General features: G+C 50.8%; 3 protein-coding genes across 3 annotated transcripts; all 3 read right to left on the minus strand.

Moving 5' to 3' along the window:
• Positions 1-1,149: 1,149 nt before the first annotated feature.
• On the minus strand, positions 1,150-2,169 carry LOC115409730 (free fatty acid receptor 3-like). Its single transcript, XM_030121002.1, has one exon. The coding sequence runs from the start codon at positions 2,137-2,139 to the stop codon at positions 1,150-1,152; it is 990 nt and encodes a 329-aa protein (XP_029976862.1). The 5' UTR covers positions 2,140-2,169.
• A 2,991-nt stretch (positions 2,170-5,160) lies between these two features.
• On the minus strand, positions 5,161-6,150 carry LOC115409731 (free fatty acid receptor 3). The gene has a single exon (XM_030121003.1). It carries the CDS (start codon positions 6,148-6,150, stop codon positions 5,161-5,163), a length of 990 nt encoding a protein of 329 aa, XP_029976863.1.
• Positions 6,151-11,502: 5,352 nt separating this feature from the next.
• On the minus strand, positions 11,503-15,072 carry tekt2 (tektin 2 (testicular)). Its single transcript, XM_030120929.1, has 9 exons — positions 14,917-15,072; positions 14,313-14,438; positions 14,001-14,206; positions 13,773-13,916; positions 13,213-13,327; positions 12,483-12,590; positions 12,239-12,382; positions 12,057-12,136; positions 11,503-11,726 (listed from the first exon to the last, which is right to left on the minus strand). Exons 1-9 carry the CDS (start codon positions 15,070-15,072, stop codon positions 11,510-11,512), a joined length of 1,296 nt encoding a protein of 431 aa, XP_029976789.1. The 3' UTR covers positions 11,503-11,509.
• Positions 15,073-15,467: the final 395 nt, after the last annotated feature.

Here is a 15,467-nt window from a genome sequence, read left to right on the forward strand (position 1 = left end):
TTCCAGCACAGCGAGAATGTCCCCGATCTGAGTGCGAGCCGTTGGATCAGGGTTTAAAGGAATACTCCGAAGATTTTGGACCAACGCCCTTTCCCTGTCATTGGCAAAGTTAGACAAGCTCATGAATGCCTTTTTTGTATCTCTGCATAGTGCTCCGTGGAAGGATATACCGGCGCACAGTGGCTTATGTCTATGGCTTCTCCTGCTGTGCTCCGGTATATCCTTCCGCGGAGCACTATGCTTGTGCAGGTCTGTGTGTATCAAAACGTTATTTTAACGATTGAAAAGAAAACACATCTTTTAAAATGTTTCATAACCATTTGGATTTACTTCACGTGCTAACACACCATCCCCTGGACCACTGTAAGGAGTATTTTGTCCACTTTCATCAGTTCGGCTCTGATTCCTATTGACTTCCAGCAATTGAGCTAAGCTAACTACGATGCTAACAGCTGGGAACCAGCCACAGGACGCAGAAACACAAAAAAGGTATTTATGAGCTTGTCTAACTTAGTCAATGATAGGGAAAGGGCGTGGGTCTAAAATCTTCGGAGTATTCCTTTAAGACGACACATCCAACGCGTTTAAACACCTGGACTCCCCCATGTAGTGATGACCACGCTTTCAACTCACAACGTACAACCCTGACAGCAGGTGTCGGCGGAGGGGCTGTGATCTGAGGTGGATGAAGGGTTTGACGAGAGGCGGTTCAGTCCTGCTCCGGTGTGTCCCTGGTCCATACTTTACAGCATACCCCGTACAGCACTTTCTACTGCTTGACTTGAGCGATTTGCCCAAAAGCACACGGACAGGGTGAGACGGGGAACAAAGATCTGACTCTTTATTTCTGGAGGTACAGCTCAACTGAAGCACAGTTGGCAGGTAGACAACGGAGAATAAACATTTTCAAGTGTGAAAACGACACGGACAGCATGCACTGATCTGCCATAACATTATGACCAGACTCCAGACTGACAGCAGGGGGTCCTGGATTGGACCACCCGGAATGTCTGTCGCTTGGAGATGCTCTCACTCAGTCTTTCAGTGTTATTCACATCAGTCCATCACTGGTTATAATGTTACGACTTTTCACTGGTCAGAATGGAACAAGTAAACCCCAAAGCACATGTACAGGATGTCCGTATCTTGTCAGAACTTTCTGGAAGGGCTCACTCCCTTGTGCCTCCCGTCCTCGGGGGGCTTCGGTTGAGCACCCTGAGGAACTCCGGGACACCGCAGAATGTGCAGCTTCGCCACGATGTTCTTGCAGCAGTGGTTCAGCATGCTGCGGACCGCCGCCGAGGAGAAGTAGAAGATGATGGGATCCAGGCAGGCGTTGAAGGCGCTGGACAGCAGGGCCACGCTCCGCCACTCCTGGCTCTCCTTCTGGACGAAGCCCACCACGTGGGAGGCGTTGTACGGCACGAAGCACACGGCGAAGACGATCAGTGTGCCCAGCGCCAGGCCGATGGCCCGCAGCCTCCGGCGCCGGCTGATGTTGGGGAGCCGGGACAGGATGAGGATGAAGTTGACATAACAGAAGCTGCAGATGAGGAAGGGGATGCAGAAGAGGACGCAGAAGAGCTCCAGGCGGACGGACAGCACGATGACCAGCTCCTCGTCCTCGAAGTTCCGGTAGCAGGTGGGCGGGGCCTTCTGCCCGCTGCCGTTGACGCTGTGGTTCGCGCCTTTGCTCCACTGCACGTAGGGCATGATGTAGACGATGCTGAGGTTCAGGCAGGTCACCGCCCAGAACAGGAGGCTGGCCAGCACGGCGTAGCGAGGCCGGCGCCATAGGGAGTACCTGAGGGGGAAGGCCACGCCCAGGTAGCGCTCCACGCTCACCGCCGTCAGCAGCAGGGTGCTGTTATAGATGGTGACGTAGAAGAGGAAGCCGGTGAGCGGGCAGAGCGCGTAGGGCAGCAGCCATGCCATGTCGTCCGACGCCTCCTTCATCTTGAAGGGCAGGAAGGCGAGGAAGATGAGGTCGGACACGGTGAGGTTGAGGAGCAGGACGTCGATCGGGGTGGGCTTACGGTACACCTTCCTGCAGAAGGTGCAGAAGGCCAGGATGTTGGCCGGGACCCCCATCAGGAAGGTGACGACGTAGACGTAGAGCAGCAGCTGGGAGTTCTTCATGGGAGCCGGAGACACTGAAAGACAGCGCCGGTTCACTTCCTGTCAGGATTGCCTAGAATTTGTACCACTTCCTCTTTTTAAAGCATATTTTATCATTTGAGTTCATCTTTTTTAGACCAAAGATAAACACAAGTATGTTTGAATTAAATGATCAAGGCTCACTGACAAAACATCAAATATTTTCACAGATCTTGGAACTCAGTTAAAAATAAGTTAATATACAAACAAGTGCAAATAAAGCAGTGAACTGACCTGCGTCAGTGGAGAACATGAAGCTGGTCCATCACGTCGTCCTCAGACGTTCTGCAGGACTCGTCTCCTCCTGGACAAAGCACAAACTGTCTCAGACGTCGAGACGTCTCCTCATAAATGAGGGTAAGTGTCAGGCTCCTCCCACAACCATGGAAATTTAATAAGAGTCTCTTCAAACATCGTCTCCCGGCAACCGCAACACCTGACGGAGGAGGATGTGTGTGGCGAGAAGTTTGAGAAGAGAGGGAGGGCTTGGACCATCACACTCAGAATCAGAGAACCGGAGAATCTCAGAACCTCCTCACTCCCGTCAGTTTTAGTTTTCAGAGGTTTGTTACTCTGGTTTGACCCGTTTAAGGAAACTCACTTAGGTCAACGTTTCCATACCCAAGTTCTTTCACGACATTTCAAGATGTTCTACAACTCTGAGGCCTTCCCAAATTCTTACACAATCTGGAACTGGGACAAATTCTAGAACTTTCAAAGGTCAGACATTTTAAAATTCTGACACATTCTTTAACTCTTAGATGTTCTCGAACCATCTCTCTGTGCAGAACTCTGACACATTTGAAAACTCTCCTCGTGTGTCAAACTCTGACTCACTGTAGGAGAAACCATATCGCTCAAACCTCTCTGATACATTCAAGATTTTTCATCCATTCTAGGAACAAGATACATTCTAGAACTCGTAAAATCGCCTCCTCTGAGTCTGGTTCTGCAGACCGTCTTACTGTCACACGGTGACATCTAGAGGTCTCACACTGTCTCTACCACTTGTTGTGAGATTTCAGTCGTTTCTTCAGATCAATCTCAGAATCAGACAAACGAGAAAACAAGTCGCAAATGATTTCAGACGGAGCGAGGAGGACTTACATGTTGTCCATGTGGGTCAGAAGCCTGTGGATGTGTTCAGGGTGTGAGTCTCTTGTTTTATACTGTCTGACAACACACACACACACACACACACACACACACACACACACACACACACACATTAAAGGTGCATTAAGGCCGTGTGTGTTTGTCCATTAGTTCAGTGTGTAGACAGTTTAGCAGCTACTGTGCAGCAGGTACTCAGCAGGATGGAAGTAATCTATTACTAAAACTCACATTGCTGTAACCAGGTGCTTTTTTTTTTTTTTAGCTCATTTATGATCATTAACACCATGAGGTTTTCTCATCAGTCACTTGTGAGTGTGTCAACAGTTTTTATTAAACTGAGTAAAAAGTCAAAAACCAGCAGAAAACCCGTTTTCAGACGAGTCGTTGTACTTTAATTACTATTTAATAACTATAATTAACAGTGTTTTCTGAGTACTTGTACTTCTATGAGTAACAGATCATTCCGCTCATATGTGAGAACATTTTGCAGTGTTAAATCTACTCCTCTGTTCTGAGTCATGATCACTGCGGAGTCCATCCACAGTGAAGCTTTCTTTGACCAGTTATTTCAGAGTAACTAAAATTATCATTCTTTTTACTTCTATTTTTTTTTTTCAAAGTACGTTATAAATCTACAGGAGTATTTTAAACCGGCAGCATTCTTATTCGGGAATAATAATATGTAGCAGCACTCGGATATGAAGCCTGAAAACTCACTTTAAGACAACAAAACTTCAGTATTTTTAGCCATTCTTCTATTTGTAGTTGTTGCACTTGAATGCCGTTTTTCAGGACTTTTTTATGTGGATGTACTGTCTGTACACACACACAGTTCTGTGGCCATCGGCAGGTTTGATCATTCACACTGCTGTTAATCCCTGAATATGTGAAGACACACACACACACACACACACACACACACACACACACACACACACACACAAAATGATGACACCTTCCTTTATTGCAAAGCTTGAATTGTAAAAAACATTTGAATTATCACCCCAGGAACTTATGAGATTTGCCACATGCAGTTTTCACATGTCCAGTATCACGATTACAAACCTTTGACTTCACTCTTTAACTCCTGTGTACTCGTTTGTCATGTAAACACAAAGAAAAGCAGCTTCAGTGACTTCTTTGTGCTAAAAATGGATCCGAAACATTTCAGAGAACATGGTCATGTCCAGCTTGGGAGACAGCAGACAGAGTGTGTGTGTGTGTGTGTGTGTGTGTGTGTGTGTGTGTGTGTGTGTGTGTGTGTGTGTGTGTGTGTGTGTGTGTGTGTGTGTGTGTGTGTGTGTGTGTGTGTGTGTGTGTGTGTGAACACACTGAATAATAATTGATTTCAAGCAGTGACTCCTTCTCTTTTGTTTACAGAATCAGAAATCTGCATCTGTCCTCATGAAATCTGATGTTTTCAACACTTTTTGGAACAATGATTTCTTGTCATGAGTGAAGGAATTAAACTCAGACAATAATGAGCTTGTTGACGGTTTTTTCACTTCCTGAGAGGAACTTGTCGTTGGCTACTTGCTGGCTTTACATTTGACATGAAAACCCTTCAAACATCAGAGCATCAGCTCATGCTAGCTGGTTAGGTAGCATGCTAGCTTCAGTACAATTATGAAACATCGACAGAGTCATGTCTTGTTTAATATATTTCTATCAATTCAGACATTAAAATAAATTGAATACAGATGTTCGAGTCGTAGAAAAGGTCAAAGTGAAAGAGAAAGTGGAGTTACTGAGGGCATGGAGCTTTGAGTGGCAGACAGGAGAGTGTGAACCTGAGACGGACAGCAGGTGAACAGCAGGTGAACAGCAGCCTGACCAGCGTTCAGAGTTCTGAGGCCGGTGTGACGGACGCTCGGCGCCGTTCAGACGTCACCCGTGGCTCTCCTTTGTCACCTCGGCCCCCGCCTGGCTCTTCTCGGACAGAGTCGTGGGTGCCGGGATGTTTGTGGTCTTGAATCGATGCCGATGCCTTCTGCTCCGTGCCAACTGACTCTGCCGTCCGCAGACTCTTCCCAGAATGCCCCTGGACATGGCTGGCGACAGCAGGAGCATGACCACCGGCTCCAGGAAGACATTGCAGCAACTGGTCAGCATGGCGACGTTCCTCCACTCCACGTTGGCCTTTTGCACGAAGCCCACGACGTGCGAGGCATTGTAGGGAGCGTAGCACACCACAAACACCGCCAGCGTGGACAAGGCCACCGCCAGGACCCTCCGCTTGCCCGCCAGCGGCAGGTTGGAGCGCCACACCAGGGTGACGCAGCGCAGCGTGCAAAACGACGTGATGGCCAGAGGCAAGAAAAACAAGTTGATGGCCATCTCCAGCCGCAGGGGCAGGAGCACCTCCAGCTGGGACGCGTTGAAGTGCTCGAAGCACGACGAGCCGTCGTCCTGGACGTAGACGAAGTGGGCGTCGCCTTCGGCCACCAGGCCAAAGCCGAGGTGCACCAGCACCACCACCCAGAGGGCGGCGCTGACGAGGCAGGACAGGCTGGCCCGGCGGTATCTCTTGTAGATGATGGGGAACGCGATGCTGAGGTACCGGCCGACCGTGACGGCGGTGATGAACAGGCAGCTGCCGTACAGCGAGGCGTACAGGAAGAAGCTGAAGACGGGGCACATGGCCGCCGGCAGCCTCCAGTCCTTCAGCACCGTCTCCAGCGCCTTGACGGGCAGCCAGGCCACCAGCGCCAGGTTAGCCAGGCACAGGTTGAGGGCGTAGACCACGTTGGGCGTGCCGCCGTGCTTCCGGGCCTTGCGCACGTACACAAAAAGGACGAGCGCGTTGGCGGGGAGGCCCAACAGGAAGGTGAAGCAGTAGACGGCGAGAGCAACGCAGTCCAGAACCGTCACCGGCATCTCTCCGGTCCGCGGACGGGGCCTCTGGTTTACGTCTGACGGAACGGCCTCAGATGATACGAGCCACCGGGCGGCGTACCGCTCATCTCGCCATCGCTGTCCAAACAGGCCATTTTTCAAACAATCAGTTCGACATCAGTTGGAGCTGCTTTCTCTCTTCGTGGTGTTTCACTCTGAGGCTCCGAAGCAACGACGCCCAGAGAGGAGACGGCAGGGAAAAACCAGAGGGCGGGGTCCAGGCCGAGGCTGATGCATGGGGGCACGTCGTGGGCGAGGTGCTCATGGCGTCATGACACAGGGCAGATAAGCAGATGCGTCCACTCATGCAGAATCAGGGGTGGGGGGGCATTTACCAGGCACCAGGCTGCCTTAATTGCCCTCTCAGTGGAGGGCAACAGACAGGTAGCATCTGGGCCCTTAAGTGAAATGATTCAGAATAATCCAAGCGGCCAGGAAGGCACATAAACCCGCGGCTGTCCAAATGAACTGGAGCACCGGGCAGTAAAGTCATAAATGTGCTGAAGAAGATGGTCGATGGAGACCAGGGGTGGGTATGAACTCATTCCTAACAGTTTTATGATGGAGAATGAGTTCCCTATTGTGTGTGTGTGTGTGTGTGTGTGTGTGTATATGTGCGTGTAGGTGGGTGTGTCAGGCAGGAAGAAAATAACAGGGTAGAGGATGGATACTGCAAAGTGTTTTTCCAGGAAAGGTTCCACAGCAGGGGGGAGTTTCAAAGTGTCGGAGGATGAGCGCCGCTTTGACTCACAGCCAGCAGAAGTTTGTAAATGTGGCACTTCGCTTCCACAGTGAGAAATACAACAGTGAACCAGAGCCGTGCTGATACTGGAGAGAGGACTCGTTAAAGATCCCCGATACAACCCGGAACGTCAGCAACAGGACAAACTGTAAATTATGATCTGCCAAGTTATCAGCACATAACTCCACCCCATCTTACATGCTACATGCTACATGCATGATTAAAATCTGACTGAAACACTCATTAATAGCGAGCTTGGTCCATCAGTCTACAGTACACGTAGTGCAGTGTGAAGACAGACGCCACGCACTGCACTGTGAGCACCGCAGACGCAGTCTGGAACTCTGGAAAAAAGAAAGTTCAAGGTTTGCTTGTTTTAATTTGACAAATCTGAACACCAGTAGCTGAGAAAGTGAAACTTTTTCACCGTCCAGCGCGCTCTCTCTCTCTCTCTCTCTCGCTCTCTCTCTCTCTCTCTCTCTCTCTCTCTCTCTCTCTCTCTCTCTCTCTCTCTCTCTCTCTCTCTCTCTCTCTCTCTCTCTCTCTCTCTCTCTCTCTCTCTCAGCTGCCTGTCTTCAGTCTCCAGTGTTGTTTGAACTTGTCTGGTTTCAGGCTCGGTGATTCCCCCGCTCCTGTCTGATTGCTGCTCCCTGTCCTGATGTGTGATTGTCATCACCTGGTAGCTGTGGTTCGTGTTTCTGTTGTTTGCCTTGTTGCCAGTTTGTCTGAGTTGCCTACATTCGTGTTCTGGTTGTCTCTGTGTTCTGGTGAATCTGACATTTTCCAGTGAAAATGCAGAACTTCCGTAGCGTTTTGGGTGTCTGTTTCCACAACAATGGTGCCTGAAGTCGATGAACCTTTTCAAAATGCACCTTCTCCATGAAAACAGGCAACATTAAAGCTTTTCTGCAGAATGGACATCATTGTCAAAACTTATAAACGTGGAGCTTTTCTAAAACAAAAATGCTAAATTTCTGTTTTCTCTTGAATTGTTATATAAGTTTGTCAACCCGAAAATTTAACGAATCCCATTACCACTTTGGGAGTACAGAGTCCGAGGCTTGAGCCAGGGTCTCTCCACCGACCTGGTCTGCCCTCTCCAAGTCGGTCGAGCGACCCTGGCTCGAGTGGAGGAGTTTTAGTTTCGTGCAGTCTCGTTCACGAGTGGGGGAAGAATGGAGGTGAGATTGACAGGCGGATCGGTGCAGCGTCTGCAGTAATGTGGTCGTTGTATCGGTCCATTGTGGTGAAGAGGGAGCTGAGCCGAAAGGCGAAGCTTCTCGATTTACCTGTCAATCTACGTTCCCACCCTCACCTATGGTCATGAACTTTGGGTCATGACCGAAAGGACAAGATCCCGGATACAAGCGGCTGAAATGAGCTTCCTCCGTAGGGTGGCTGGGCTCCCTTAGAGATAGGGTGAGGAGCTCAGTCACCTGGGAGGAGCTCGGAGTAGAGCCACTACTCCTCCACATCGAGAGGAGCAGCTGAGGAGGCTCAGCACCTCTTTAGGATGGAACCTCCTGGACGCCTCCCTAGGGAGGTGTTCCGGGCATGTCCCACCAGGAGGAGACCCCGAGGAAGACCTAGGACACGCTGGACTGAGTATGTCGCTCGGCTGGCCTGGGAATGCCTTGGGATCCTCCCGGAAGAGCTGGAGGAAGAGTCTGGGTACAGGAAGTCTGGGCATCTCTGCTGAGACTGCTGCCACCGCTGATTTGGAATAATGCTTTGTTTTCAAGTTCTCAGGAACACAGTGTGAAGGCCGCTCTGTTTTGTCTGAAGTCACTTGGTCTAGAGACTGTCCCCTGAGAACCAACATGCTTTCACCTGAGAAACAGCGTCTGCTAGTCTCGTGAGATCTGGCTATATGACATAGCATGGTCGGAAGTCATGCCAGAGTCGGGCTGGATTCTCCTCGGAGCAACAGCCTTGATCTCAGTCAGCTGATTTGTGTGTGCTTCCTCTGCAGTCCTGAATAAATCCTCCTTGGGCAGCATCAACACCTTGACTCGTCATCTTTGGCTCTGATTCACCAAAAATTCCACAACACCCGCGACCTGGTCCTGGATAAGCGGTGGAAAATGGATTGATGGATGGAGTCCGGGGCCCCTTGTTCAGGGCCGTCTGGTCTCTGTATGACCGGAGCAGGAGTCTGGTCTGCATTGGCAGTAAGTCCGACCTGTTCCCGGTGCATGTCGGACTCCGGCAGGGCTGCCGTTTGGCACCGGTTCTGTTCATCATTTTTATGGACAGAATTTCTAGGTGCAGCCAGGAGCCGGAGGGGGTCCAGTTCGGGGACCACAGGATTTCATCTCTGCTTTTTGCAGATGATGTTGTCCTGTTGGCTTCATCGAACCGGGACCTACAGCACTGGGGCGCTGTGCAGCCAAGTGTGAAGCGATGGGGAAGAGGATCAGCACCTTCAAATCCGAGGCCATGGTCCTGCCCCGGAAGAAGGTGGTCTGCCCTCTCCAGGTCGGTGGAGAGACTCTGGCCCAAGTGGAGGAGTTTAGGTGTCTTGGATTTTTGTTTCTGGAGTGGGCTGCGGATGTAGCGTGAGATTGACAGGCGGATCGGTGCAGCGTCTCCGGTAATGTGGTCGTTGTATCGGTCCGTTGTGGTGAAGAAGGAGCTGAGCCGAAAGGCGAAGCTCTCGATTTACTGGCCAGTCTACGCCCCCAGAAGAGCTGGAGGAAGAGTCTGGGGACAGGAAGTCTGGGCATCCCTACTGAGACCCCCGCGACCCGGTCCAGGATAAGTGGTAGAAAATGGATAAATGGATGGATGGATGGATGGATGGATGGATGGATGGATGGATGGATGGTGTTACCTCTGTGAGAAAAGTGGCCACTTTGTGTTCATCTGTCACTGCAGTGCACTACAGGAAGGACTGGGGACTGTATCAGTATCGCTCTCTGTTAGAACGGACAAACTATGGTGAAACAAACAGACCAAAAGAGCATATTGTCCTGGATGAGTTGCAGCGCACCAGACGCAACCAACAGCATCCATTCCAGTCGATGCCTGTTTTTCCACCTGATGCTTTTTTAATTGTGCCGCAGCGTGGCTAAAATGATTTGCAGAGTCTATTTTCTCTGCTTGCTGCAGCCGACAAGCGAGGAAGACGCTAAAAACATACTTTAACCGCTGAAACAGCCGCATCAGAGACGCATGTGGTGAGATGAGGTGCAGGACCACGGTGGCCCGGTCAGGGGAAAATGGAGGGAGAGGCTCGACAACTCAGACCCTGTGTCCAAAGTTTGGGATCATTTCACTGAAAACAACCCAGTGAAACATGTTAAATGCAAACTGTGAAGCTCAGCTCTCAATTCCATGGCAGTGCCAAAACCTTCAACCCCGACGCCCCGGAGCCCTGGATCATCACGAACCGCAGAGAACACGCGGTTAAACACAAAGACTGATCGACTGGTCTAAAAAATAATCAATGGATTAGTAGACAACATAGTGATCAGCTGCAGCCCTGCTCGCCTCTGCCTGGATGTTTTCTAATCCTAACTGAACTTTTATCACAGTCTGATTTATTGCTGCTGCTGCTGCTGTTACAGTTTCTCAGGTTATAAAAGTTCTGTGTTATTTTTCCGGGAAAAAACACACAAAACATGATCCCGAGAGCAGCTCATCGTAAAAACCACGGCGAATGACACAAACACGCCATTACGAGGCTTTACTGCCCGAATGTTTATTCCTTCCCTTCTCATGTTTTTCGTTATCTGGGTCGGACTCAAAGTTCACCTCATTATCGGTGTTTGTGCTCCGGGCAGCGTCGCTGGTCAAACAAGGCGAGCGGCTCAAACGTGAGAGCTTCCGCTGGAGAACATGGAGGAAACGCAGCCACAGGGTTTCATCCAGTCATGACAGAGGATTTATTCAGACACGCAGAATCAGGGGGAACACACTGGAACGGCAACACTTTGGTTACATTGTAGACGTCCGTTTCCGTGACAACAGAGCTCGGAGCCACTGAAAACACAACTTTTTGAAAATGTTCCGTATCCAGAGGGGACGAGCAAAGACCACACTTTCTGAAAACACTGATACTGGTCCTGGTCCTGGTCCTGGTCCTGGCCCTGGCCCTGGTCCTGGTCCTGGTCCTGGTCCTGGCCCTGGCCCTGGTCCTGGTCCTGGTCCTGGTCCTGGCCCTGGTCCTGTTGTCTGCTGCTACAGTAAATACTTCTGCACATGCTCAGTAGATGGTCAGTAACAAACATGGCGTCCTCCAGAGTGTCCTGCCTCCTCGTCCATATTCTGGTTCTGTACCGGAGTCACCTGTAACAGCAGGTCTGTCCAGACCAGACCGGGTCCCCGTGAGGGCCGGGGGCCATGAGGGGCCAACCCTCAGGCCGCTCAGATGAAAGTTTCTTTCATTATTGGCTTCATTACATCTAAAATGGTGACATCCTCCTCGTTCTGGACCACTGATCCGTGCATGTGTGTGTGTGTGTGTGTGTGTGTGTGTGGTTTCATTACAACAACAAGCAAACAGGACTTTAGAAGAACACAAAAACACACAAAAAAAGAAGGCGACATAAAACCCTGGCATGCCGTCTTCCAGCTGTCCAGCAGGCTGCTCTGGAGCTACTGAGCCAGCAGCTGCAGGTGGCTCCGCCCACTGGAGTTGGTGAGCGGGACCATCAGCACGGACGTTTTCTCTGTGGCGGCGCCGCCGGAGGGGGCGGATGTCAGGCGGAGGCGGGTGTTCATGCTGCGCTGCTCCAGACTCAGAGCTTCCTGCTTTCTGGAAAGATCCTGCAGCATGAGGGAGTGATGCAGCTTCATCTTCTGCAGGGAGAGCCTGACGGAGCAGAGAGGGTGGAGGTCAGCTGATCACACAGGAAACACCCTCAACATCAAATTTAGACCGTTCAAGAAACTACACCACATGGTGAACTTTGATTTTTTTTTTTATAAAAGTCTCCTTCACTTTTGGAGGACGGAGCCTTTTCGTCCCTTCAGGGCTCCTGTAGAGACCGTCCTCCCCAGAAAACCACCGCTGTGGTCGTCTGAGTTGGAGGACTCGTTGCTTCAGACACTCGCTTCCTGCTTCAGGCTGGGAGGAAGAAGAGCTCCGCCCATCTGGTTTCAGTTTGGTTAGAAGAGACAGGGGTGTGTGAGGAGGACTGACTGGGCCTGGGACAGCTTCTGCTTCAGAGCCGCGATGGACGCCTCCAGCTGCTGGACTTCTCCCATGAGGCCGTGCTGCACCTGCAGACCGACACACACACACACACACACACACACACACACACTCCGCTCAGCTTCCCGCCAACTCCAAGGCCAGACCTCCGAGCGCCACCATGTCCAGACCTGGTCCCTGCACAGGTCCACGCCGGACCTGCCGGTCCGGTTCTCCAGCCGGGTGTGAGCCAGCTTCAGGGAGGCGGTCTTGGCCAGCAGGTCCGAGTCCAGACCCTGGATGTCTTTCTCCATTTCCAGCATCTCGTCTTCAGTCTGTGGATCAGACGCTACAGTGACTTAGTAGAACGGTGTTTTCCTCCCCACCCGGACCCGGACCCGGACCCAGACCCAGACCCAGACCCGGAGGCCTCACCGCTCGGATCTGCCACTGCAGCTGGTCCCGGGCCTGCTCCTCCTGGTGGGTCCGCTTCCGGAGGTCAAACTCCGTGGCTCGGTGCTGAGTCTCCAGCTCGTTCTGCAGCTGTTGAAACAAGAACGGACAGAAATGAATGAACTCAGGTTTGTAGCCTGAAGAAGAAGAAACGTGGCTCACTGATTGGTCCAGACCAAGAGCAGAAGCCCCGCCCCTTCAGCCAGAGAGCGGCTGGGAGTATTGCATCAATAATTCAGTACGATCCAGCAACAAAGACTCCAAAGAATCTATTGAAAACTTTTACAGCTGCTGTAAAATTGCATAAATTATCATCAATTAAAAGTAAAAACACTTCACGGCTCCTCAGTGTTTTTTTTGTTTTTGAAGAGGAATTGCTTTATTGTCTGCAATTACATGATCTAACTGTTCCAAGAAATTATAAAAAAGTAAACAAATATAAAGAAATGTAGACAAGAAACGGGCATTTATCTGTTTGAAGGATTAAAATATCTGAAACATCATTTAATGATAGAAGAATCAAAAAATCACAAACTCAAAGAAATCTGGATAAAATTAAAAAGAACTGATGTTAGTTCTTTATATTCAGAGTGAAAATACAATGAAACTTTGTTCTCATGTTGAGAAGAAACAGTCAGAAATCCCAGAAAGTAAAGAATAAATTTCTGTGTGTGTGTGTGTGTGTGTGTGTGTGTGTGTGTGTGTGTGAGACCTGGGCTCTGGTCAGACTCATGTCCTCCCTCAGCTGTTGGGACGTCTGCACGGCGTCGTGACCTCGACTCACGTTGACCTGACTGAACTGGAGCCACTCCTGGGGGGTCGACGACCTGCCGGGGACACACCGTCTCCATGACAACACGTCCTCACGCTCCACACCCAGGAACTGTTTACACCACGTTCCAAATGACCAGGAGCAACATCAGCGTTTCAGAGGAAATCTGTCTCCATGGAGACGGAGAGAAGGTGTTTTCGAAAAGTTCCACGTTGGGAACTGTTTTAAAACAGTTGTGTTTTCTCTTGTTTCCATGGAGACTGAGTCAGAGTGTTTTCAATGAGCTGTGTTTTATCCCGTTTCCATGGAGACAAAGTCTGAGCATTTAAGACATCTGTGTTTCCACGGAGATGCAGCCTGAGCGTTTTCAAGAAGTTACACTGTCATTTGGTTGTTTCGAAAGCAGACAATTGTCAGCTGAAAACAAGCGGTGTGTGTGCGGTGTGTGGTGTGCGGTGTGTGGTGTGTGCGGTGTGTGTGTGTGTGAGGTTCTGTGTCACCCTGCCGGGATGCGGGTGGGGTTGCTCTTCAGGGAGATGCTGGCCGACTGGACCGTCAGCGTCAGGCAGGTCCGATCCACATCCAGAGCCTCCATCTTGTTCTGGAGGTCAGAGGTCAGCTGGTGCCGGATGTCCTGCAGGACGCTGGAAACAGCAGGGACCGGATCAGAGTGTCTGCTGTCCGCAGGTGTCCAGGTGTCCAGATGTCCAGATGTGTGTGTCCCTCACCACAGCGTGTCGAAGGCCTTGCTGACGTGCTGCTGCAGGACCTGCTGCTGTCGCCCAATCAGCTCCGCCTCCGTCCTCAGCTGCTGCTCCACGCCGTCCACCACCAGCTCCAGGCCCCGCCTCCCCTCCCTCAGCGCCAGGCACTCTGCGCTGACCTCCAGAGGGAGGGCGGTGGCAGCCAGGGCCTGCTCGCTCTGCTCTTTACACTGACACACACACACACACACACACACACACAGGTACCGTCCTGATGAACCCTGCTGGTTGTGTGAGAGGACGTCCAGAAACGGTGTGTTTAGTCTGAAACTCCACCAGAGTCAGAGCCTCCATCTCTTCATCCACTTTCTGAGCGCAGATTTCCAGGGCCTGCTTCCATCGGGAGACGTCCCCGACGCGGTCCGCCAGCCGGCGGGACGTGTCGCCCTCGTCCCAGACGGTCTGAAGGACAAAACTGAATCAGCGGCTGCCGTTAAAACCGAGGTCATCTCAGGGAATCGGTACGACTTCAGCCCAGCCTCGGAAATTCTGCCTGGAAGGAAAAACATCTGTTTTCTTTGAAATTCCTGCAGTGTCTTTGGTGGTTTGATGGACCGGATTAGAACCTGTTGCGGGCCGCTTTTGGCCCACGGGCCTTATGTTTGACACCTCTGCTGTAGAGACTAAGCCAGGCCTGACATGTCCTGTATACAGTGGGATATATCAGCCTGAGTCTTGGCTCGTTTCAATGACTTCCTGCTGGGATTCAAACCCAGGTCCTCCACTGCACCAAGGTTCCAGAGCCGTCAGTGGAGCAGGAGAACCTGTGGGCTTCTCCACCCACCTGGGAGAGTGTGTGTTTTCCTCCCCACCCACCTGGGAGAGTGTGTGTTTTCCTCCCCACCCACCTGGGAGAGTGTGTGTTTTCCTCCCCACCCACCTGGGAGTGTGTGTGGCTCCTCAGCGACCTGCCTTCCTGCCGGATGGCGGTGGAGACGAGGCGTTCGTGAGCGGCGGCGGCGGACAGCTGCTGGTTGTTGCTGCTCCACTCGGACAGGCTGTGGCGAAGGCCGGGCTTCCCGGGGAGAGACGACATCGTCCTGCCGGACAAACATCTGGAGTCCGTCCATCACGGATTCCTCCACATACAGTCACTCACTCATCACCTCAGAGTATCACTAATTATATTATCTAAATCATTTGTGAGTTGAACTACATGACTAAAACCTCCACTTCAAGATCTCAGAAGTTACATTCCTAAAATCTGAACTAAAACACAAGTCAGATAAAGTGTGGAATGAATTTTGTGTTTTATGTGAAGTCTTTAATCTTTAATCTTTATTGTAAAGCGTCCTTGGGTGCCCAGAAAGGCACTGTGAAATTAAATGTATTATTATTATTACTATTATTATTATGTGAAGGTTCTTCTCATTTCTTAAAATAAAAAAAATATTTAATTTCTGATTCAAACCGAACCTTGTGCTCTGATCT

Source organism: Salarias fasciatus, chromosome 22 (genome assembly GCF_902148845.1).
Source record: "Salarias fasciatus chromosome 22, fSalaFa1.1, whole genome shotgun sequence".
NCBI classification, from domain to species: domain Eukaryota; kingdom Metazoa; phylum Chordata; class Actinopteri; order Blenniiformes; family Blenniidae; genus Salarias; species Salarias fasciatus.

Excerpts from the sequence above, each read along its gene's own strand:
- LOC115409730 (XM_030121002.1), bottom strand. The coding sequence starts at position 2,139 with ATGAAGAACTCCCAGCTGCTGCTCTACGTCTACGTCGTCACCTTCCTG.
- LOC115409731 (XM_030121003.1), bottom strand. The coding sequence starts at position 6,150 with ATGCCGGTGACGGTTCTGGACTGCGTTGCTCTCGCCGTCTACTGCTTC.
- tekt2 (XM_030120929.1), bottom strand. The coding sequence starts at position 15,072 with ATGTCGTCTCTCCCCGGGAAGCCCGGCCTTCGCCACAGCCTGTCCGAG. Across the intron at positions 12,591-13,212 it reads TGAGTCTGACCAGAGCCCAG|CTGCAGAACGAGCTGGAGAC; the intron begins GTCTCACACACA and ends TTGTTTCAACAG. Across the intron at positions 12,137-12,238 it reads TGGACCTGTGCAGGGACCAG|GTGCAGCACGGCCTCATGGG; the intron begins GTCTGGACATGG and ends GTCGGTCTGCAG.